General features: G+C 39.9%; 1 protein-coding gene across 21 annotated transcripts in view; it reads right to left on the bottom strand.

Moving 5' to 3' along the window:
* The window catches only part of kcnma1a (potassium large conductance calcium-activated channel, subfamily M, alpha member 1a), a 128746-nt gene that overhangs the window by 45266 nt on the left and 58277 nt on the right, over positions 1-25203 (bottom strand). For 15 of the 21 annotated variants that reach the window (XM_020603214.1, XM_020603215.1, XM_020603193.1 and 12 more), the window contains exons 4-17: positions 21818-21911; positions 21081-21192; positions 13937-14012; positions 13329-13404; positions 12076-12246; positions 10492-10583; positions 5203-5313; positions 4964-5069; positions 4606-4688; positions 4447-4516; positions 3667-3822; positions 3036-3145; positions 2811-2879; positions 1899-1910 (exon numbers count right to left, since the gene is read on the bottom strand). In XM_020603214.1, coding sequence (XP_020458870.1) covers positions 1899-1910; positions 2811-2879; positions 3036-3145; positions 3667-3822; positions 4447-4516; positions 4606-4688; positions 4964-5069; positions 5203-5313; positions 10492-10583; positions 12076-12246; positions 13329-13404; positions 13937-14012; positions 21081-21192; positions 21818-21911 — 1338 coding nt within the window. The remainder of the gene's footprint in view (positions 1-1898; positions 1911-2810; positions 2880-3035; positions 3146-3666; positions 3823-4446; positions 4517-4605; positions 4689-4963; positions 5070-5202; positions 5314-10491; positions 10584-12075; positions 12247-13328; positions 13405-13936; positions 14013-21080; positions 21193-21817; positions 21912-25203) is intronic. The other 6 variants (XM_020603196.1, XM_020603208.1, XM_020603200.1 and 3 more) reach the window with 1 other exon arrangement.

The raw sequence follows: 25203 nt of genomic DNA, 5'->3' as shown, positions 1-25203 counted from the left end.
ACACACACACTCACACAACCTGGTCATTAATGGTTACCTGTGGGCAACAATCATCAATGGTGTGAGTGTGAACTAAGAAATCAAAACACTGAACCCACAAACCTTCAAGGGACACACTCCTTCAAAATATGAGCCCAGATGAAAGATGATGAATGTTGGATTCTTCTTTTCTCATTTGCAAACGTCATTTGTGACCATTTGTGACTTAGAAACGTCCTTCTTACAAGCCTGATTCAGATCACTGAGAATACTTTTGAGCTATTTCAAAAGCATAAGTTATCTGGGTAGGCTCAGGCCAGAAGTGAAGTACTGTAGCATGTCTAAAAAAAAAACCATCTATCACGCAACATCTTTCCTCTGGGCTCTGGAAAAGGTTACATTGGATAAAATAAAGAAAAAATTAGGGGAGACATTGAATCCATATACATATCAGGTTGTGATCAAATTGCACTAGTCATGCAGATCAGTTTTTCTTTCCAAACTGCAAGAAATAAAATAGCATTTAGCATTCACTGAGATTGAATGGCCCCAGAGAAGTAAACAGGCAATAAGCCTGGCATGCGCTATACTTAAAACAAATGAAAGAAAGAGATCAAATCAAAACAGTTCCACAAACATTGCTGCCCAAATCTGAGATTTTGTGTCAATCCAAGACATTTTCCTTCAGTCAGGTGCAAAGTGATGAATAGAAGCTTTAAAAGCATCGAAACCTCATATTCTGAGCAACAAGGCAAGCATCAAACACCTCATGTGATAGTGTCATAGCATGCAGTTACTAAACAGCATGAAGAGGACAAGAATCAAACAGAAAGGCATAGCCACTGCAGTACAGGTATAGGGACAGGTACGTAGATGCAGACGGTTGCAGTAACTTCTGTGCAGTTGGATTGTTTCTCAAACACCAAACTGACAGGAAGTGACCTCACTTAAGAACATCTACTCGAGAGACGTACGAGCATGACTGAACATGGCGGTTGAGATGCACAAAAAATGAACACACACACACCCATTCACACGGAAACTCTCCCTTTCAAGGTAATCGTACACATATGCAGACACACATACTGTACATGCACAGATGAATACACTTTTAGCACTGAGAACATGAGAGGGTGATGGAATGCAAAATTGAAATGTGGGGCACTTGTGAACATTGTAGCCTATGGTTTGGATCAACTTAATGGCATCCAAATTTGACAGCTCCATGCCTTTCCTAGTGTGTGAAAAGGTGAAAGGAAAACAAAGATTGGTGAAGTTCTGCTGGTGTATTAAAACCATAAAAAAAGACATGCTATAATGTCAGCCACTGCCTAGCAATGGCACATAATCAGCCAAATTATTTCAAGATTAAATAGTATAACAGGTTATCAGTGATTATCAACACCACATTTTAAATAAAAAAAAAAAAAAGTATACCAACGCCTCACTGAGTCCAAAAGAAATCATGAAGTACTGCTCTGGTAATAATTTAAAAACGCCATGAGTGGAATAACTAGCTTGGCAAAGCTAACATATAGTACAGTAACAACTGAGCAACACTGGAAAAAGAACTGAAAGTGAGAGAAATAAACTAAGCAAAGGGCTGGTAAAGGACAAAACTGAAAAGGTCAAATCAGAGGTAGGTATGGAGAGGGTGAGCGTTTGGCCTTAGTACACTGACAACAGCAAAGACAAAGAAACAGCACTTCTACAAACATGTCCAATTTATCTATCCTCTCTCTCTGCCTGCAAAGAAGTTAGTGCATTAAGCACAAGGGACACCATAAAAATGAGTTAGAAAAAGAGGCCTGTGAGATAGCATTTGGAAAAATATCCTTGGGGAAACTCCCAAAGTCAGGAGCTTTAAAGTGATGGAGATTGGGTGGAACTTTGGAAGTAAGATAAGGTAGAGGGCATACCGCTTTCGGCTTCTGCAACAACAAGAAAAAATCTCAAATCAAACAGTTATCATGAACATAAAAGAAGAGGAGAATATGACTGTTACTAAAGTTTCTCAGACTACTTAGTAGGTGTGCCTTACATGGCAGCATGTGGCCTAATTCTGTACAGACACACTAGTTATATCTCATGCTTGTCCAGTGTCGAGGTCCTTGCACTCAGATTGCTAACTAAAAATCTGTTAGATTTTAATGGTAGTTACCTTTTGACAAATGGCACTGAAAATCATGGCAGTACAGTTTCTAGAAAAGAACTGTAGGCGTACAAAAAATTATGCCTTTGTGTGGTGTCATCAAATTCATTATAAAAAGTAAAAAGTATTCTCAAAAAAAGTATTTGCAACAACTTTACTAACTTTAAATAATTAAGTCAAGAATTATCGCAAACAAATTTTAGTGTAGGATGGATTGCACACAATTACACAAATAACTTAGTTAACATTGATTTTAGCTTATATCAAAATGACCATCATTTGCCATGCAACCTCGCCAGTACACAAAAAACATTTGACACAGGTGAATGGGGGAGGGTTGGTGGGATTTGGCAATTGAGACTGCTGAAAAATAGTACTTCATGTTGTTATTGGTGATAAGACTGACACTCACATAGAGTTAGTGGTTATCATACAGACTGAACAGGGACACCATAGAATCAAGTTAAGGAATCACCCAACATGAAATTTGAATGTGCAGAGATATGTGCTTTATGTGTACGTTCTAATTGCGTGTTTGTGTGCTACTGAGTGTCATTAAGTAAGGTGCGATGTGTTTATTGTTTTAGAAAGAATTTTGCCTATTAAGCAAGTGACACAGTAGTTCACCATTACCAGAGTTAATCCTGATGTTACTGGAATAAAAACCAAATATACAAACCTGCTTTCTCTCTGCTCAGACTTGTATTCGATGGCAATAAGTAACAGCTTCAGCTTTACGTAACACAGCCTGTAAAACATGCATACACATTAGAGAAGAGCCAGATATAAGCAGATGCTTGATGTGTTCAGACTCTTCTGAAATACACATTCTTACATCCACACTTTCTTTGTTTTTCTTTACTTTACAGCGGGCTTGCCGAGAGAGGCAAAGTGTGATACTTACTCACAGACAGTGGGGAAGGAGAGGCCAACAAAGGCACTGGACAAATACTCTGTGTACATCTCATTAGCCACTCCTTCCAGGTAATACTTCTGCCATGTGTCCTCCTTGATCTGAAAAAAAAAAAGCACAGAAATGCCTCGTGTATCATGTGAAGGTTAAAAAAGGAAGAAAAAAGCACAGTTTCCCTTCTGAAAGTGTCCCAATGTGGTCTGCAGACGTTCCTCCACACAACATCAGCCTGGTCATTATAAACTGATCCATCATCTTTATGACATGTGAACAGTTCTTTGATTGAGACAAGCACCTCTTCAATTTTGAGCCACAGAAACACTGAACAGATTCTATATGAAATGTCACAGTAAAATATGATGTGCCAGAATGACTGAAAACAATAATGGACAATCTCTGGACAATGATGTCAAACGTTCCCAGGCAACGAGCTGTATTTTTAATAGATGCACTCCATCCATCAGCAGAGATCCTACTGTAAGCACCTCCAGTCTAAGCATAAATCATCTCATTTGCTAAATTGCAATGTGAGAATTTATTTATTCATATTACTGTACTTCAGTCTGTTCGGAAGTAGTCACAGAGATAAGACAAGGCAAGTTAAACCTGTCCTTTGTGTTACCTCAATGAACGACCTCATGGAGAAGAGGTTGGCTAGCATTGTGGACAGGCCCTGGGCCAGACAGCTCTGGGCAATGAAGCCTGCCTTCAGCTCTGCCAGGCAGATAGCATCGTCACCCTCCTTCCAGTTCCAGCTTGGAATGTTCAGCAGATGAGCCTTCATAGCACGACACAAAAGGTCACAAGGTACGGAAAGCAAAACAAATTATTCTTATTTCTTAAAAAAATACTTTGACATTTTGGGAAACACACTTTTTTTTTTTTTTTGCTTTGTGGAAAGCTGGCGTTGAAAGAAGAGCTTTAATGACAGCTGAGAAGATTGATACTACTTTCATGTCGGTATGGTAAAGCTACAGCCAGCAGCTCCTTAGTTAAGCATAAAGAATGGAAAACAGGTGAGAAAGCTAACGTAGCTGTGATAAGTGATAACACCCCTAAAATTCAATTTTATTTATATAGCGCCAAATCACAACAAAGGTCATCTCAGGACACTTTACAGTGAGATCTAGACCTTACTGTTATTAATATTATAGAGGAAAAAACACAACAAATCCCGCTTCAACAAGCATTTGGCGACAGTGGGGAGAAAAAACTCCCTTTAATGGAAGAAACCTCTGACAGACCCTGGTTCTTGGTGGACGGCCTTCTGCCTCGACCGGTTGGAACAACATGCTATATCTTGTTTGTTCAATTCATACAAAAAAAACAAAAGACAAAAACCAGCTGTCAAGAGCACGTGAAATATTCACACACTGTATCATGGAGCACCAGAGTGTGTTACCTTATTGTGATACTGTAGCATTTGTGTGATGATTCTGATCTTAGGATGGTAGTTCTTGATCGAAATGACCCTAGAAAATGAAAAGCAGGCAGGCACATTGAACAACAAACACATGTCTGATCAGTTTCTGCTGATTGCAAAGCACAGAGGATAAAATACCTCATGATGTTGGAGGCATCTTCAGCATCTGGATCTGCACAGTATTTATTGGCTAGGATTAAGCAGGCATCTGCTGACTCAATCTATTTGTAAAGGACCAAAAACACAAAGATATGTTAACATTATTGCATATCTCCATATTTATTAACACAGGCTGAGAAACAGTATGTTTCTTATATAAAATTAAGCAAATTACTGTTTGTAACTAGAGTCAGTACCAACACAGTACAGTACATCATACTAATCATTACTGCCTTTTCTTTTTTTAATTTTGTTTAAGAAACAAAAAAAAAAAGAAAAAACTGATATCCAAATATGTATTGTTTTCCACTGCTTAGAGTCTAGTGATCAACTGTACCTTCACTCGGGCCAAATCATGTGGGTTGAGTACAGATCCCTGGTAGAACTCTACTTGGGTAAAATGGCGTTTGAACAAGGCTTCCAGCTCAAGATTAGGGGAAATACTAGCACACAGAGAAAAGAGGAGACGACTTAGCTCGTGAACAGCTACCTCGCGAATACAGGCGGACTGAGCATTGTTTCAAACATTGCGTTCAGTGCTAACCCACATGTGGTGAGGAAGAAAACATTACTTACTTATGGAGAAAAACAATTTCTACATTGACATCATCCCTGTCCTTGTGTAGGAAGTCTTTGAGGAAGTTGGAGACACTTTCGAGGGTAATATGACCACAGACCACAATATGCCTGGAAGGGAGGAAGATATCATCTTGAGTGGGCAACATAAATCACTGAAGACACTGGCACATCTCCCAAAAATAATCAGTCACACAAAACCACTAACATCTAGCTCAAATACAGACTGAAAAAATATATACATGTCAAGAAATCTTTTCAAAGAAAACAAGTAACTGAGTTATATCTTTTTTGCCATAAAAGTGAATATTTTCCCCCATGTAATGAAAGTGGTTAAATTCTGCACGACAAGTGCAATCAAACACTCAACTCTGAACCACTTTAGAAAATGTAAGATGTAATCACAGAGCCCACAGTGGTTGGACTGTCAGCCGTTCCCAATATAAAAACTGTCCCTTCGGCCAAAACCAGCCCTTTGTGAGCTGAATGGATGTTGACAAAGACATGTACATCAATATGCTTGTGCTTTTATACAGAACGTTACTAAAAACTTTCAAAGTGATTTGGAGGCCTGTGGTTGACACAAATTCTAAACAGGGCCTCAGAGTATTTGACAGGTCTCTGGCAAGATGCAGAAGTGCATTACAGCTAAAGACAGTCAGACAGTGCACAGGGCTGATTGCAGCAGCAAGGAAGCGCAAGGTTAGATTGGAACAATTTTCGAGTTAAGGTTATGTCCCTAGTTGCCCTCTGACTGCACTGTAGCCCAGAGTGATCAGGTTCAGAGGTCACCTTCATAGTTATATCTCCTATGGGATGAGAGTGATTTGGGTAGTTTGAATGGTTATTAAAATCTTAACAGTCTCAATAAAACTTGTGGTGCTTGTAAAGATATTAGGTTTTAGTGTCCCAGAAGTGAGATAAATCATTTCAATCATGTATCAGTATGTAATAAAAATATGTTTTTACAATTTGTATTAAGGTTGTAGGTACAGTAATCTTACTCTTTTAATGTTTTTGTGGCACTGTCACACTTCCTTTAAGGAAGTAGTAGCAGTTGTTACCGAAAATGAAATTAATAGCAGTGTTGACAGTGTAAGTATCAGTATGGTTATGCCTGAGAACTTAGTCACATTAACCTAGTGGATTTAAGATACTCTACAGTATATTCTCCATATACTTCATTTGCACTGTAGTAAGCCGTGCAACCCTTCAGGCGTTAAAGTTGTACGTTACCACAGCCCTTATATTGACATGGATTAGTGTGGACACTCAGCAGACAGACTAAATACCCTATGGAGACCTGTAAGGCAATCTGTGTAATGACAATGCCCTTATCCACTACTTTGCAAGATGTGCCAGGAGACAAGTGAACACTTTAGTTTTGAGTGCCTGGGCACTGGACAGCTTTGCACTTAACACTATGGGTATTAGGTTACTCTTTCCTAAAATAAAAAAAAATAAAAAAAAACAACTGTGGTCAGATTTGTTCACTCTTCAAGTTCTTATCATCAAACTTGATGTATTTTGACAGATTTCCTTCAATCCATTATCATGCTGTTATATACAAGAAGGAAGCTGTGGCAAACACATTAACCTTTAACAGTCTACGTTCAAAACTGTATATAACATAACTGAAATCTGACTCTGTTTGGCAGGTTTAACAGAAACAGAGATACTTATTGAGATTAGATGAGAACCACAGTCCAGATCACTGAGTGTTCTCCTACCGTGTAGCAGATGGACTGGGTAGGGCTGAACTGAAGTGGACTTGGCAAAGTAATATGACAGATATATTGAGAAAATGGCATTTTGTGGATGTTGCAGGACGTAATGTTCTTCACAGATGTCGCCTCTGTCCTTTAAGAGACTCTAATGAGCAGCCGTGATTGCATGGTTGGCCAGCACTGAGCAAAAAGGCTGTGTGCTCTTATAGGCTGATGAGCTGAGATTTTTGTGGACAGCCAGCAATATTTGGCACAAGATGCTTCACATTTCAAGAGACCAAAAAAACATCACTTTTCCCATTTTCAGTATCTAGATGACCTTCTCGAAGGGCAGAATATAAAGATTTATAAGGTGTATAAGGAGCCAACATGAAGTTATAAATCCCATACACAATAAAGCACAAGCAAACTGTGTAAATACATGTACACAGGTAAACCCATGTGCACACGGAGAAACATGGTGGTGGTATCTTTCACTCGGAATAAGTGATTTATCAACAAAGCTGAACTTTTTTCCCTTGTGTATTAAACTTTGTTTTAGTCCCTGATCAAACCACTAATTTGACTCTTTGTTTTTAAGAGAGAAATACTATGGTGGTATTATACTTCACTTAATAGACATCATTAAAGTTGGCCTGCTTGAGTTTTCCTGTTTTTATGTGCCAACTGTAGCATCAGATTCAATGCCAAGATCATTGCCTAGTTAAACAAGACATAGAAAAAGGATATCATAGCTCATTCAACCATTTACATTGGCCTCCAGAACAAAATACCTCCCCTCTGGTCAACCTTATTGTATATTATAGCTTAAACTATGGAACTAACTAAAAAAACAAAAAGTAGAACACTTCAAGGGCACAAATTTTTATGAAAAAAACCACAACAACTGAAAAACTAAAAAAGTGTGGCATACAATGATTAAATGCAAAGGGGTATCACAGAGCATGCACACAAAACATGCAGTCCGGGAAAGTCCCAGGATGCTCTGAATACAAAATGAACCATCAGAGAGCTCAAACATCTGCAACAGAGGTCACTCACTTGGTACTGCTCTAATCCTTAGGCAGGTACAGTATAGTAGTTAGTAGTAATCTTTAGAAACACAATAGTACACAGATTCTTTGTGATTTATGTTTCAACATTATACAAGCACCAGACTGGGTCTGCACACCTCGATTTACTGGCCCTTATAGAGGACCTTCAAAGATGCATGTCAGAATCCAGCCAGGGTTGAAGTCAGTGTTCATGCCAACCCTTCTGTTGACGTTGGGGCTAATGGAAACCATAGAGCCATAATAGGAACCACAGACCCCCCGAGTGCAGTGGGTGGCAGGAGAATACAACACTTATCATTATATCAGTATACAAGGGCTAAGAGCTGTCACTGCACTCATGGGTGTTTGCTACACTGAGCACAGTATAAGCAACACTGGCATGAAAGAGAAATCCAGTATGGATCCACTGTGAATCCCTCTCACTTCCAAATAATCTTCAAGGTCTCTTTCAAATGACAGCAGCCAGGCAGAGAGATGAAACAGCAGTGACGTTTAAAATAGTTCACCATGTATCATGACCTCATTGTTTGTGAGCTCTGTAATCAGTCAGATACTTAATCTCCTAATCTCACTTCCATGCCAAACCTTTTTGTGCTGACAGCAGCTAAATGATAATGTCCTGAACCCTGGGGCAATTCAAAACCCACATGACAACCAGTGTCTATCCGTCTGGTCCCATACTGTAAATGTAAACACCAAACACATACATATCTAAATGACTGTGCAAAGAGCCTGGTGCCACCCTGGGTCTGCATGTATGGTGGGTATTTTTTGATCATTACCACATGTCTGCACTGTATGCATAACCAGAGAGAGATAGGGAAGGGGGTGGGAGGAGAAAATAAAGTGTGTGGGAGAAACTATCCTTGGTTTTGACAAGGGCTTTTCTCAACACCCATCTGTGAGTCTGGGCTGAAGTTACTGGCCAAACATAACATTTAATCAATCTTTTCTCAATGACAGATGAACATTAGCGAACAAAGGCTTTTTTCTGTAGACCCATTCTACTGCTGACTCACTAGAATCCACACTGCTGAACAGAGCGACTGAAACCAATGGAAGCGAGTGGAAAAGAGCAACAGGGTAAGAAAGCAAAGACAGCACAGAGGTAGATACCGAGAACCACTGTTCTGGACACACTATATTTAGGTCAAAATAAATCTGTGCGCTGAATATCAGTAAGGTTTGAGCCATGAGAGGAGAAGAACAGTACTGCACAATAAATGCAGTGGTTAAATGTGCACAAACAGTATAATGACCACAGTGTCACACATAATGCAGCGCACTGGAACCTCTGCTGTGAGAGGCTAATTACACATATACATACATAACAAGACCGCATGGAGACAAACTCCACCACCACACAAATATAAGAACCAGGCAAGCACCAAGAACCAAGCAGGCAAAGCAAGCCAAAAGCATGAGCAAGGCATCCAGCATTCAGGCTGTGGGAGCTGACTGAAGATCAGGGCCATGTCAAGCACTGGTGATGCAATGGGCTAGCAGTGACAGAAAACAGAAAGATGGCTTTTCTCACAGAATCTGTGAACAATGAAAAAGCCATAAGACTGCAGGTCTTTACAGGACATGCCAGAAATGATGCAATTAAAGAAAAGTAATTGCACAAAACATGCCAAACAAACTCAAGCAAAATGAACCAAGAAAAGAAATTGTATCCTGCAGTGGTCATTGAGATTGATTATGCTTATAAAGACCACAAATAATAATGCACTTGCAGATGTTTAAATCTTTCTATTTTCTTGAAGGGGGAAAAATCCTAAAAGTGGATAGTAGGGGTTTCATGACTGTTTTATTTTGATGAATTATTATCATAATTTATCCCTATACTGTAGGTATTAATGAGAGACTTGGTCTGAATAGAATCAGAAATGGGACAACATATCGGCCACCGGTATACTGTATTACAGAGAAGCACCACAGGTTAGTCCACTGTGAGTCTAAAGTGCAGTAGTCATGAAAGCTCTATTTTCCAAACACAGGATGTTTCAATGAGGACAAAGATGGAAAATAAACAGCACAAACAACTTCAGGACAGTAATGGACAGACAGAGGCAGATACAAAAAGGTAGACAGAGAAAGAAGCAGGCAAGAACAGACAGAGAGATACAGTAAGAGAGAGAGTAAAGGGCATGGACATGTGTGACCTAATGGCCAAGGTCTCCAGTCACACGGTGTGACTTGATGTTATAGTGTAATTTTACTGCTCTAAAAAGTCAAGTTAACTAAACCCCAGTAACTATAAAACTTCAGGGGGCGTGCACCTGAGTCACACAACTACACCTTGTCTGGATTTCAACTTACTTTCTGCCCCGTGTCGAGTTATAACTCCCTCCGAATTTCTTCCGATTAAGGATGAGAGCAGCAATTTCTGGCACGTAGCGAGCAAACATGGCCTACATGCATGGAACAGAAAAAAAAAAAAGAAAGGCATGCAGAGAGGGTTCTACCGTGTACAGAAAAACAGCAGACCCATTTGGAATACTTACTTTCTCCCATTAACTGCACTATAGGAACCACCATATTTCTTGCGGTTTCCTATTAATTCTATGATTTCAGGGACGTAGCTGGCAAACATGGCCTAAGGAGAAGATAGAAGACAGATTAAGAGACTAAAAAAAAGAGATTACTATGCCACAGAGTGGGTGGTGGGGAAACCGATGAATCCAGATTTCTGAGGGGAAAAATGTTACTTTGCTCCAGAAATCAAGTTTATATGCCTCTTATTGTCTGCAGAGACTTCCTTAATTCATTAAATCTGCTACAAATATGAGAGGACTTCATATGCCCCCCAAAAATGTTTTGATGTTGAAAAAAAGCCCTATTTTTAAAGGTCAGTTTGTGATATCTCCCCAAACCTTTCTGGATAGCATAAATTTAAATGCTGAGGGAGAATAAAAACCTATGTGCCATGTTTTGTCCAACAAACACAGATGGTCTGGCAGGTTGATTTGAATAGGCCTACCTGATGGTCCACAGCTGCAAAACACATTAAGACTCATTTGGTGGACTGGAAAATGAGCTGGATGCATTTTGCAAAGTTTCACAGCCTGACATCCTACAGTAGGTGAGTGGTGTGTTAAACTTTACCAACTAACAATGTCACAGTCCCTGACAAAGGCTTACATGTAAAACAGAAAAACAAAAAAGTATCCCTGTACTTGTAAATATGTACTGAAATCATGCTTGGAAAGTTAACCTATACATTACCAGGAATAATGGGAAATGATGTGGGTTTGATATCAATTTTTTGGCTTTAAAATATCTCCAGCCTAAAGTCATTATTTAGCTGCTGACAGGAAGCAGCTTGAGGCTTTGGCCTAAAGACTTCCAGAGCTCTCAGCACTGAGAAAAACACGCAACCTATCACCATGGCCACAACAGAGTACACATCCACACAGCTGCAGTTCATTAGTGCATGGTGATAGCTGCCCAAATACAGAATACACTAACTGTTTGGCTTGTTCCTCCATTTTTTGTAAGTGAAGATGAAGGAGGTAGAGTCCAGAGTATGCGCCTGAATGTCTGTGTCTGAGTGCTCCCAGGTGTGTCCACCCATGCACGCTTGTGTGTAAATTAATGTACAAGTGGCAGGACGCTAGATCAGAGGAAGGTGAGAGGGAGTGAGCGGGCGAGGTTACTGTTGCTATGGTAACAGTCAGGCTGGCCTAAGCCTCATCACCCTGCCCCTGTGTTTGTTGAAATTGTGGGAAAAGACACAAGAGGAGGGGTGTCCTGAAACCGCAACTGGTTTTAAGAGAACAGTAACAATACTATCAGACAAAAGTTGATACTCTAAACAAACAAATACAGGAATGACATATAAGAGAAGGGGACAAAGGAGAACATGGTACTCAGACAAGATAGAGCTGGTTAAACAGAAGGATATAACTACACTACAATAAAGAAACAACATTTACCGGTACAGGCAACAAAGTTCTAATATACTGCATTATGCTAAAATATAAAGTATACACAATAAAGCATTAAACATTTTTTAATGTCTATTAATGGGAACAGGCGGGAGTTTGGAGGGGAAAAGGGGAGTAAGGGAGAAAGAAGTCTAATTTTACCAAACCACCGAGGATGAAGAAGACCATAAACAGACGCCCCAAGGTGGTTCTTGCATAGACATCCCCATAGCCCACTGTAGACATAGTCACCATCAGCAAGTAGACACATTCCCAATAGGAAAGTGACTGGGAATTTGAGAAATTTTCCCAAGGATCCCCTGAGTTTTCCACCTAAAAATGAAATAGGTGAGGGATGGATAATTAGACATGGCTATGCCCACCAATTTGTAAACAGACACAATATTATCCAGTCATTTTGTTCAAGCCATAAAGTAGATTCTTTACAGTATACTGATCTTATACTGCCATCTCGTGGTAAAACAATATAATGCATGATGAGTTGTTGAGCAGGGTTAAAAATGCACATTGCATATTACTGTACATATGTATAACTCTCTACACACAATTTTCATTGTTTTTACAGAATTATGGCATTTTGATTTGGATAATCAGACAGCAGATAATGAGAGGAAACATAAGGAGTGGGGTTCCTGGCCAGGCTGGAACTGGGTAAATCACATTGGATGTTACATTTTATATTGTTAACTAGACAGCACTCAGAGAGGGCAAACCTCTGCCAAGGCAGCTCACTGTTCCCATATTGCCATTACACCTAAAAACAATATTCCCATGATAGTTTGACCCTTATAATATGATTATGACCATGAAAACCTAGCATTTAGCATGTATTGACCGATTGAATCATAGTTTCAGATAGAATTTGATCTTAGTAGCAAGTCTGTAGCATTATTTGTTGAATAGCAAGTTTTTCATGAGCCCTATAAATGTGAACATTCTGGATCAGTAGATCTGGAATATTACTTGAAACAACCACCACCATGTGGTTTATATGTTTCCCCTTCTATATTAGTCTCATACTTTTATACACTCCTTTACTTTGTGTGCTGTGATTTTGGTAATCATTGCTGTCGCTACTGGACACTTGGAATTTCCCTTGGAATCAATAAAGTATCTATCTACAGTAACTAAAGATTTTAAATTTAGGGAAAATTAAGCACTGGCATCAGATCAGTACTTGGGATTAGAAGATACTATCAAGCGAGTTGTAGTGAAAGAGTAGTGAGAGATAAAAAAGCTGGATTGGTGGAACAGATGTCTTTACAGTATCCTATCTACCAATTCATTCTTTACAATTAAAAGCACCGGGTGTCACAATATTCACTTTACCCGCCACCTTTGTTATAGACCCATTAATCTCTAAATCCCACTGGCCTTCACATTTAACCACTTACCAAATGTATGAATCCAGCAGCTGTGAGCCATGTGCTTATGAAGATGGAACACAAGTTCACCAGCTTAATGGAATTGCTGGGTGGAAGAAGAACAACAATAAAACAGAGACATTCAGATCACAATGACAGAAAGCCTGAGATTTATGAGATCATGAAATAACAGTATGATCTAGTCTGAAGTGACTCACTATAACTTTTATAGTTGGAGTGGTTGATAATGCAAATGCTTAACCTTTGCTATCTTATTGTGGTTTATGTCTGTGTACAGTTATGCAAGTTGAGTATAGTGTTTATATGCAATGTGAAAATATATTTTACATCATACCGTGACATGCATCATTATTAACTTAAACATACAAGTATGATACCCCATAAAATGTGATTAAGAAATTCAGTTTAATATAAAATTAAGCAGTTGCTGCTGTTCCACACATCATGTGTTCTGGCAATGTCACATTATACAGAGAACTTGAAATCAACTGTTCCTGCAGTTTCTGGACCAAATTCAAACCAGCCTCATTGTTAGACATACAGGTGTGTAGCTACTGGGCTGAAGGTAACAGTGAAGATGCTACTGTAGTGTTTTCTGTGAATGAAGACACACGTACCTTGTTTTTAAGATGTTCAAAAACTGCAAGATTTCTGAGAATTGTATCAATCTTAGTGCTCTCAGGAATCTCAAACCTGTGGGAACAGAAAAAGACATTGATGGAGGGAGGGATAAGCATTTAAGTACAAACCAAACAATTGATGGTAGCCTCACACTGGCTTTATATGCATGTGCTTATTCCTAAGTTAGGAGAAATACAAGGGGGGCAGCTGAGTGCAGACAACATGTATGAGCAATTCAGTCAGATAGTATGGTGCAAATATTTATCCATCCTTCCACTTTCTTCCACTTATCCGGGACCGGGTCGTGGGGGCAGCAGTCTAAGCAGAGATGCCCAGACTTCCCTCTCTCCAGACACTTCCTCCAGCTCCTCCAGGGGAATGCCAAGGCGTTCCCAGGCCAGCCGAGAGACATAGTCCCTCCAGCGTGTCCTGGGTCTTCCCCAGGGCCTCCTCCCGTTGGGACATACCTGGAACACCTCCCTAGGAAGGCGCCCAGGAGGCATCCGAAACAGATGCCCAAGCCCTCAGATACCTCAGCTGGCTCCTCTCAATGTGGAGGAGCAGCGGTTCTACTCTGAGCTCCTCCCGAGTGACCGAGCTCCTCACCCTATCTCTAAGGGTGCGCCTGGCCACCCTGCGGAGAAAGCTTATTTCGGCCGCCTGTATCCGGGATCTTGCCCTTTCGGTCATGACCCAAAGCTCATGACCATATTTATGGTAAATGGAACATATTTGTCTACATCATTTCTATCTACATTATCTACATCATTTAAGCATATTTAACACAGCACATCACCATACAATGCAGAATTCAGTCAGACAAGATGATGATGTAAAATACAAGACGGTTTATTTTAGATGATGTGTTGGAATTATGTCTGCATTTAAACAGGTTAGCAGAAACACTATGTAGCCCACTTTACATGAGCCTCTGTCTGAATACAGGAGCAGCTTGCTTAGGGATTAAAGAACAATGCAACACCTGCAACATAGTTGTTTTTTTTTAATAATACAACTGATCCCATAGAACGAGTGTTTGCTCATGTCTCTGCCTTGTATGTCAGTTTATGACAAAAAGTGATATGAAATGAGATGATCTCTGCAATCAGTTTACTACCTGCAAATATAAGACAATGGCTATATGAAAACCGAATCCCACAAAACTGTAATTAATCTGTCCGTTCCTCTTACTAAATAAACTAAGCACATGTCCAGGTAATGCATTTGTATACGCCACACTAGCACTGATGCTCTTACTCCAGTTGGAGGAGATGCGTAAACAGGACCGGAGTGAATGGTAAAGTCCAGTCTGCCTTCCCTTCTCCACGTGTTCACGATGGACTTGCCTCACCCGATACCCATGCTGAAAAAGATCACCACCGGACTTCTTTCGCCTGTGTGGCTCTTGGGATACCTTCAAATTGGCATCACAGTTTGTACGGCGGTATGTAAAAAACTTGGAACTTAAAATCATTGTTTTAGACAAAATCCCATCTAAGGAATTCCTTTCACTTCTGGCCAAGATGGAAATTAAAAAATTGTGATCCAAAAGATTTAGGGCCCAAAGGGACCCCTGGAAAAAAGACAACAGAACATCTCTAGTAACATCTCTTCATGAAGCAAACACCCCCAAATACTGATAAATAAATGTTGACTGCTGCACGCAGGCAAAATAAAACAGACAAAACTATAATGATTGTCCAATCATGTCAGTCCTGCCAGGAAACATGTCTCTGTATCCAAGATGTCAGCTCTAATGTAGGCGTTTTTTGTTTTCCATTTATGTTACAGTGCCTTTAATCCCCACAACCCAAATAAATTTACCTTTATAATGTCCCTTTAATGTTTTGCTCTTAACCCTTCTTAAACTCTGTCCCCATCAGCACACAGCTGTGCATTTTCACAAAAAAAAAGTCTTAACCTGCCAAGGATTAGCAGAGATGAAAATAATGGCAAACGAAAACAGTAATCCTCACTTAAAAACAAGTATCCCATTTCCACTGCAAAATTTCAAACAACTCCATCTGAAATGGAAAAACATCCGTCAGTTCAGGGATCCACTCTTCAGTATAAACCTAAGAATTAGACTTTCTGAAACAGACATTGCAACAGTCACTTCATGCACACTCTGGTCAAATGTATGGAGCAAATAGGCCTCTAGGTTAACAGGGACTTCCAACACTACTACTGTACATGTACAGCAAGTCGATTAATAATAACTGCCACGAATTGTGGGATGACAATGTACATAAACTAAAATATTGTAATTAAATTCATACAATTTTGAGGTGCTTTTTACATTTATATATTGCTAATTTTACCAAGAAAGTGATGACAACTGCTTTTGTTATAGGAATGCAGACATCCCAGCTCTCACAGAAATTCTGGGAGTCTCCCGCATATTGGTAGTAGCTCCCTGACATGAAATTGTGTACAATATCACAGAATTTTTTTTTTTTTTTTAAATCAAGCAAGAAAACAATGGAGAGGGGCAGTGAATGAGAGAGGGAGAGCAAGCACCCCGACTGGTCTCTCTTTGTGCTAACTGAACCCATCACTTCTTTGTGGGCAGGCTTTACACTAAACCTCTGTCCATCAGTTCAGTTGTGTAGCATGCAGCATCGTGGCAGGATCTTCAAAAACGCATATCACACACTTCACCCCACAGTAAACTTTACATGCATAATAGCAGTAAAAAAAATATTTGTACATAATTCCTTTCTTAGCATTTGATAACTAACATTATTTAAGCTTGCTGGCTAATTTCTCTGTATTGATGTGATTAAAATTCCTGTATAAGCTAAAGTTCTGCTATAAAGTTTAATAATAGAATATATAAATGTGGACTTTCTGAAGTTCTCGTTTGTTTACACAGGGGGATGTCTGGGAGCGTAATGATTATAATATATCAGCTGGCCTTTTGAACACGTGTTCTTGTATGAGAAAATCTCTTTCCTCACACATGCCAAAGCCTCTTTGCACACACAACCATCACAACCACGTGTCAGCTGGCTAGATGCTCATTCGGAAAGGTTTTCTGGTCTGTGCCCATTCTTAATTCACTGAGACTTCGCAAGCCACAGCACAGCCTCTGTGTCACATGTTCTGGCAGAGAAGCCAACTGGAACCTTTTATCAATCAGTAGTCTGTCTGTTTTAACCCAAATGAACCACCCCTGTCAACCCACCCTGGATTAGATTATATGATGCCACACTTTCCTGAACACACACACACACATGCTGGTATACAAAGGAGTGGTTCTTACTGATCATTCAGTCTGGATAGATGCCATAGCCAAATTATATTCATAAGCACATGGCTCACAGCTGCTGGATTCATACACATTTTTCTCTAGTAATTATATCTCAACTCACTGCCTCACAATAATGCATACATGCAATGCAATGCAACATGTGAGAAGCCTGACTACAGCGATGAAGCTTAATCTTCTCACAAATTAGTCTGAATGTACACAGAGGCTTTCTGGCAGTGACCGAAGGGCCATATAAAGCAGAGCACGTCAGGTACTGTAGGCCTCTTTGAGCATGAAACACGAGAGATCAGCCACATTCGATGGGATCAACAAACATTAAACTAAATCACCATTAGGAGGCAGTGGTGGGCTAGAATCAAAACCATGGCTGAAGGCTACCCTTGAACTGTACATTCTCAAAGCCACTGCCTTTAGGTTGCTACCAAACAAAAACAAAAACAAAGACAACACTTTAGGCTGTAAATTTATCTTTAGATAAGCACAAAACGTTATTCTGAATAATCTTTATGTTCCTCAAATTACCCAAAACTAACACTGCAGCTCCCTGTGGTTTTTAATGATTATGGAGAAAAGCGAGACATTCACTGGCAGGATCTTGAGAGCCGGAGCTCAGCAGCTTTCAAACAGCCATATGCTAATCCTACACAGCTAGGACTCATAGGAAGAAATGCTCAGATCTAGTGGTTAAATCGTCGTTCTCCTCCTCTTAATCAGCATCCAATTTACAGAGGCGGAGAACACATAACTTGAATTGCATACAGCATACACTTCTTTGGGTGAAGTCTGGGTGAATATGCTATCACACTTCACAGGACAGAACCCCTATTAGTGGTCTTTTTATTATCTGAGCACACATCCACTGGATTACCAATGGTCTTCTTCTGCAGGACCACAGCTGAAATGAGATGTACTGTAACTATGATGTATTATGCTGGCTGTGGTTTGCATTACCCACCAGTCCACTGGAGATGAAGTGCAGAATACAAATTCATGGCAACCACTCTGGCTTCCTCTAACAAAGCCTGTTAAGGGCCAGTATGCAGAAATGAATGTGTCACCAATTATGGATAAGTCTTTGAATTATCTGATAAACCATTATGGCCTTGTCAAGCTTCCTAATGGAAGTGAATGAAGATACAGTATGTACTGTACATAGTAAGGAGTCAAATGCCTTTATGTGTCTACTGAAAAGCAATGAATGTCAGAGGATGCCACCTGATAGCAGATCAGGATAAAGCATCTTTCTGTTATTTTACTAGGCCTGTATACTGATTACCTGTGCTTATTTTCCTGTCACAACATGGCCCAGTACATCTTAATTTCCATATCAGTGCAGGATATAAGCAGCTAATTATGATTCCTGTCCTACATCCTCACGGCCTGAATATTAACTGACACTTCCAGTGCCCATTAGTATTCTGAAATCCGTCGCCAGCCTGTTAGAGTGCAAACAAGCTACTGCAGATCTAGACACTGTTCATTTTATACCTGAAGCTTTGCAACAATTTATATCGTTCTTTACCACATGGCCAAGCACACCATCAGTAACCACAGACTTAAGTCATGCCAGTGGGGTGTGTTACCATACTGTGCCATATGTATATGTCCAACACTGCAATATTAAACACAGTCTTATGTTTGAAGGAGACACCACCAAATATGTCATCCTTGCATAAACAGTCAAGGTTCTTCTTTTCTCAAAATAATAGTATTAAAAAAGAAATGCAAATGAACAGCACAGGAATCTGGGGCATCTCTCAAAGACAAATTCACATTTTTAGCTGTTGTTTATACAACAACACACACTGCAGCTTTACTGAATATAAGCTACATCTCTGCTTTCGACAGTACATCAACCCCAGATGTAGGATATTAAATAATCACAGGTAATTGCTCAATGCAGAATGCCAGGCAGAAGACAGGCCACTATTTCACAGCCTTTCATCATCCTCATCTATGCCCTAATGCCATCGGCTTTCTCCAGATCCGATGAGGACACCTTATTTCATGAATACTAGAAACCACATTACCTTCCTTGGCCAAGTTCTCTGTGAGATGCTTAAGAAACCCTTTTCAGACTTTTACACCTTTATTTTTCTTCACACATTTAACGATTCAGCTAAGCATGTAAAAACTGGAACATACATTTTTTATGATAGAAGGAAAGGTCCTTCCACACCCGTGAATCTCTCACAGGGAAATCCTCACGTGAGAAGCTAAAACCAGTAAATATTTTACATATTTGCGCAGATAAATACCTGAAATGATGAATCAATTATTACTGATTAATTCTCAGAAGAGAAACAATTCTAATAGACTGTAGCTCTAAACCCATGTTTGATCTTTAATTTGAAATTATAATTGAAATAAGAACAGAATAAATGTTGGCAATAATCTCTCACTGCCCAAAAAACTGTGCGTGCCTACAATGATAGTAAACAAAGTAGGTCAGATTTGAACTAAGAAGTCTGTGTGTGTGTGTGTGTGTTCAACAGACAAATGCCTTTGTTTCACCTTGCAGTTAAGTTTCACTAACATGGGGGTCGATGGCCGCTCAGGTCCAGCTCTCTGAAAGTTATTTCTAGTTAAGGCCTTTGTCACATTTGACATTTTGACTTGTCATAATGCAAAAACTATGGGTGAAGAAGAAACCATTAACAATGGCTAAGTACACCATGACAGTGTGACAGTGAGCCATCGTGAATAATACAAGCACCCTGAAACTGAAGCAGCTGAATGAAATTCAGTCATCATTACATGTATTATTAACATGTTAGAATGTTCTCTGTGAAAAAGGCCTATTACAACAGGAGTGACTGGCCAAAACTGCAAAAATAAGACACGTGATGTAAGAAAAGAAAAAAACGAATTATGATTTTCCTTTAAATGTAATTTAATATGTGCCGTTTTTGACGGTAGATGTTAATGTGAGTGTTTAGCTTCACAGCTAAATTGCTGTAAATCATATTGCTGTACACTGCCAGTTCTTTTTTCGAAGGCATTTTACTTTGCCTTGAGAACATCAACTCCTAAAACATAATAATCTCACATTCTAATCTAACAGTTTCATGGTCCGACATCATGCTTAGATAAATGCTGGATTAGCATCATGTTGAGTTTATGAAACCAAGTATGCAAACATTGTATAGTATTGTATATGGTTTTAAAAGTAGAGAGGCAGTGAGAATACAAAGAAATCCCTGTCACTGGAGAGTAATGCTCCCTGAGAAAAGTAGGTCACTATATAATGCAGGTTAGGGTGTTTTCCAGTCTGCTCAGGCAAGAGTGTGTGTGTGCGCGTGTGAATATGGGGATAACACATGCCTTGCTGTGTGCATTTTTTGTGTGAGTGTGAATGAGCCCATTAGATGGCAGTTATTGACCACGGTGAGGTATTCCAGGTGCACCGCCTCAACACAGCAATTACTGTACCAATGAGTCTGAAGTACACACACACACACACAGGACCGCAGTCCGTTTGAGTCACTCTCACTCTCATTAGTTCTTCCACTCTGCTGTGTCTGTGTTCCCTGAAACATCAGAGTAACCCAGTCCTGTCACTTTCAATGATGAGGGAAAGTTGACTGTAGCCCTGAACAAAAGGGCCTTGGAGACACACTTCCAGTAATGGAGAGAAGAAGGGGGCACTGAGAGGCAAGATGGAGGGACAGGGAGTGATAAAAGGATGGGTGGCATGTAGATATAAGGCAAGAAGAGTGGTAGGATGGTGGAGTCAAATAAATAGGACAAATGGGGACAGAGAGCAAGAAGAGACCAGGCTTCACATTGCAAGCAAAATAATGGATTTATGTAACCAATACAGAAAGCAATATAGAAAAACTGATGAGTACAATATAGGAACTTACCGAGCCAACTTCTGTTTAAGTAGACAGAAACAAACACAGGAGGCACAGTGAAGAAGTCGACCACCGAGTTCACCTCCAACCAGAACCACAGCTTATCATTGGCTGCTATAAACTGTCAAACAAACGGAGATGGCATTCAAAATGACAATTACATTTTTATTTCAACCAAAACACAACCACTCCGCCACAGCCCACCATTCAAACCGCATGCTGCATCTTCCTCTAGCATCACTAACGCGCTGTATATGATGACAAAAACAGCCCACTAGCTGAGTCATTGGATTGGCTGGTGGTGTAAGCAGCTTATGAGTTTATTTATTCATTCATTCAGGATATCAGGCTTGCATTTACACAACTAGAACACTGCTCTGGAATGAAAGCCATGCTAGCAACATTATAACAGTGTCAGTTTAAACTAAATGCATGATATGTGAGTATATGTAGGTGACTTAAGTTGTGTGTCTGCTTGTGTGTAAGCATAGCTAGTTTCCCGGCAAAACACTGTGTGCCTGTGTGTTTAACAGCATAACTGTAACTGTTTCCAGAGGTCGTAGCAACTTCTCTGCCAGACTTGTTAATAAAGGATTCAGACTCAAACTCTTTGCATTATTATCTCATTTTATTGATGCTAAAGCATGGCACAACGCATCACCTATGATACTTCCCTGAGTACATTTGCAGTTGTTACTGTGTGAGTTTATGCATGTGTGAGCATGTATGCACATGTGCCAGCTTACCCGCAGGCCAAAGTAAAGAAGGAAGAAGACATTGAAGGCCATATCGATCTGTAATGTGAAATCTTTGTAGAAGTTCTGGCAGGATTCTATAGGACTGGAGAAGAGAGATATGGAAACAAACAGGGAGAAAACACATTATTAAAAGAAGCTGATAACCATCAAGGTCCGATTTGGAAAAAAAAAAAATCAGATTTTGTTTGTTCACACATCTGTGCAAAGATCAGATCTGAGTCACTTGGAGGGAAAAACAATTAATCAGGTCTGAATCACTTCAGCAGGTAATGTGAACAAAGATTTAGTGATTTTCCACCGAGTTTTACAGATGCACCTCGCTGACTCCTCGTTTGAGCCCTAAGGGAATACAGACCAAGATGAGAGACAATCGCCTGTACATGAAACAACTGAAGAATAAACTGAAATTGGTAGTTACGAACAGTTACTTTCATAAGACAGAACATTCAGCATGTACTAATTATTCAGCACCTGTCAAACACAAATATTCCGGACGATATTGCCTCATATGACATTAACTGCACACTGAGAAAAAGACTGCCTAGCTCTCTCCACTTCATAGCACCATAGCTAGCTGGGTGAGGCTTAGGTCTGGGTGAGGTCTGTCATATAATTCATCTTCATGTTTATCTTGATGATGAACCATTAGCAAGTGGGTGCTCTGAACAAAAGCAATAACAAGGAGTGTGCCCGCCCCATCTTTCAATTTGTCATGGGCCTATAGAATTTTACTTCACACTAATGAGGAAATCTCACTGTGAGAAAAAACATGAATTTGCATGAATGTTTGTCTGGATATAGGCAATCTTTTCGAACGTATATTCTGGCTAGGGAATGTACACAAGGCCATTAAAGAAGTACAAAATTACAGCACAATCCCACATGTTGAAATGAAACACTGCAGTATACTTGAGTATCTGTGAGATGCAGATTAGAGTTTACTGCATAATGAGAACCTCCAGAGATGTGAGGCTTAATTAAATCTTCTACTTAACATCAAACATTCACGATTACCCATTATAATGGACGACTTAGTACAGACATGGCAGACATGACATATTGCTCTAAGAGGATGACCAACTTCTAATTCATGAGTGTGCGGGCTGTCTCGGGCATATCCTAAGGACTGATGTGATCTTTAAGATGATGTAAAACCCTGGCCCTGTCCAAGAGGATTAGAATGGGTATGGCTTATGCAGCAATTGTTTTAAAACAGTGACTTTATTTGTCTGAAAGGCATTTTCTCATGCAGTGCCATCAATCTTTGGACAAGCTGATTCACTCCTGACCCCTAGGAGGAGTTAACACTGATCTGGCCTAAATAGCCTACTAAATTATTTACTCGCCACCAGCACCTCCACATAATTCTGGAGAAGTCAAACTAAACAAGTGAGCTAAAACAAACTTATCATTAATGATACATACAGGCTATGCATGCGTAACTTTCCTTTGGTGATTAAATGTCTTTTTGCTCTCAGTGTAGCCTCCAGGTTGAGACACCCATGCACATACATGTAGGGATATATTAATACGCTTCAAAGTACATGTGAACACACAGGCACAGATGGGGGACACCATTTGGAGTGGCCACTGTGGCATTTCCCCTTGGGCCCAGCTCTGGCCTAATTTTGAATAACTGTTCATCTACTGTCGTGTGACTCAAAGCATTCTCAATAACAGAGCGAGGAGGGCGGCACACAGTAGGGGCTGTGTGGTACACCAAGTTTGTCTTGATTTCACATTATACAATAACACAATAGCTACATTCTGAGATCTTTAATTTAGTCATTTTTCTCATCATCAATAGATAGTAAAGCTTATCATTAGCTAAAGTACTAGGGAGACACATCAGACACCTACAGTTTCTCTCTTGGGCTCAGAAGCACAATAGGAAGTTCATCAGTCTGTATCTCTCCACATGTGGAGCTGCTGGATGTGTTTCAAACACAAAAATGGTAAAAAAGTAAAAATGAAGTTGTAAAACCTAGTTAAAACAACAAAAACTATGGCCTAAAATAGCTATCAGTCCAGATCCCTGGGAATTGGCTTCATATTGGAAGATTATATAGCACATGTCCAGTGCCAACACTGACCATCGGCGTGATGCGCCGGGGCGTGGTACAGGCAACCTTCATGTCCAGACTTTGTGTCTAATGTCTGACCGCTAATCACCTCACTGGTAGAGTCTGAGCAAAAACAAAGCATTATAAGCTTCTTTAATAAGTTAAATATTATAGAGCTATTGTATTGAATTTAATTATACTATAAAGAGATTTCTGTTATTGAGTCCCACTATCTGTATCTCTTTCTTAAACAAAAAAAGCCACATAAGATGAGACCCAATCTTAATTCCTGCGTTCAATGACACTCTACAGTCATAATAGATTCCTTGCCACATGGTGCCAGTGTCTGTCCACCATGGTTCTTATTACTTCTTAAGCACTGGCACAGCCTGGAGTTGCACCATCCTGCCTGACAGGAAAAGGAGAAATGAGAGAAATGAAGAGAGAGGTGAGAAATAGAAAGAAAGACAGCTGTAAAACATGGAGATGAAAGAAAGGTAGTAGTAACAGCAAGTACGTACGAGAAGAAAATGTGAATGTGTCAGAGTGAAAAGGGAGGGGGATGTCTCAGAGCTGAGAGGAGGAAAGAAAAAAACTGAACTGGAACAAACACAAGGTGCATGTATATATAGATACACACACACACACACACACACACACACACACACACACACACACACAGTATATATACATATATATATATGGAAATTGCCTGGAGATTCCAGAGTTTCAGAGACAAACGTCACTCTTCTTATGTTTGATTGGTGATTACCTGGATGACCCTAGTCCTACTCTAACCACACTCTGATTATTAGCTAAACTAGCACTAACAAACACATGTGCACACTTGCATGCACACACATGCACAGGAGACAAGTGATTGCCTGAGGAAAGCCTACATATTATGTATGTCTATTTCAGGACATAAAACACTTCCTCCTCTGACCAGGAACTCAGCCGCTGGAAAACACAGCCAGAGAGATAAAACACATTTGTTCACAAGGGCAAAGTAGTATGATGGTGATAACTATGCAGTGCCACTGGCTTGAGTAATGCTCCCAACTATAGTGCAACACACCAAATCAGAGTCATTCTTCACATCTGAAACGTCTTACTGCTCTAGTAAACTCATATGCATTACAGTAAGGTTGTTATTCTTGTCAGCACTAATGACTCCCGACTTCGCCAGTCGGAGGTCACTAAAATTAATGTTGAGTCGATGTGTAACTTTGCTAAAACAATGTCGGACTCCGTAGTTTTCTCTGGGCCCCTACCCAATGTGACCAGTGATGACATGTTTAGCCGCATGTC

Source organism: Monopterus albus, unplaced genomic scaffold (genome assembly GCF_001952655.1).
Source record: "Monopterus albus unplaced genomic scaffold, M_albus_1.0 scaffold60.1, whole genome shotgun sequence".
Lineage (NCBI taxonomy): Eukaryota > Metazoa > Chordata > Actinopteri > Synbranchiformes > Synbranchidae > Monopterus > Monopterus albus.
Note: the sequence above shows the minus strand (reverse complement) of the source record. Positions and strands in the feature narration are given on the sequence as shown.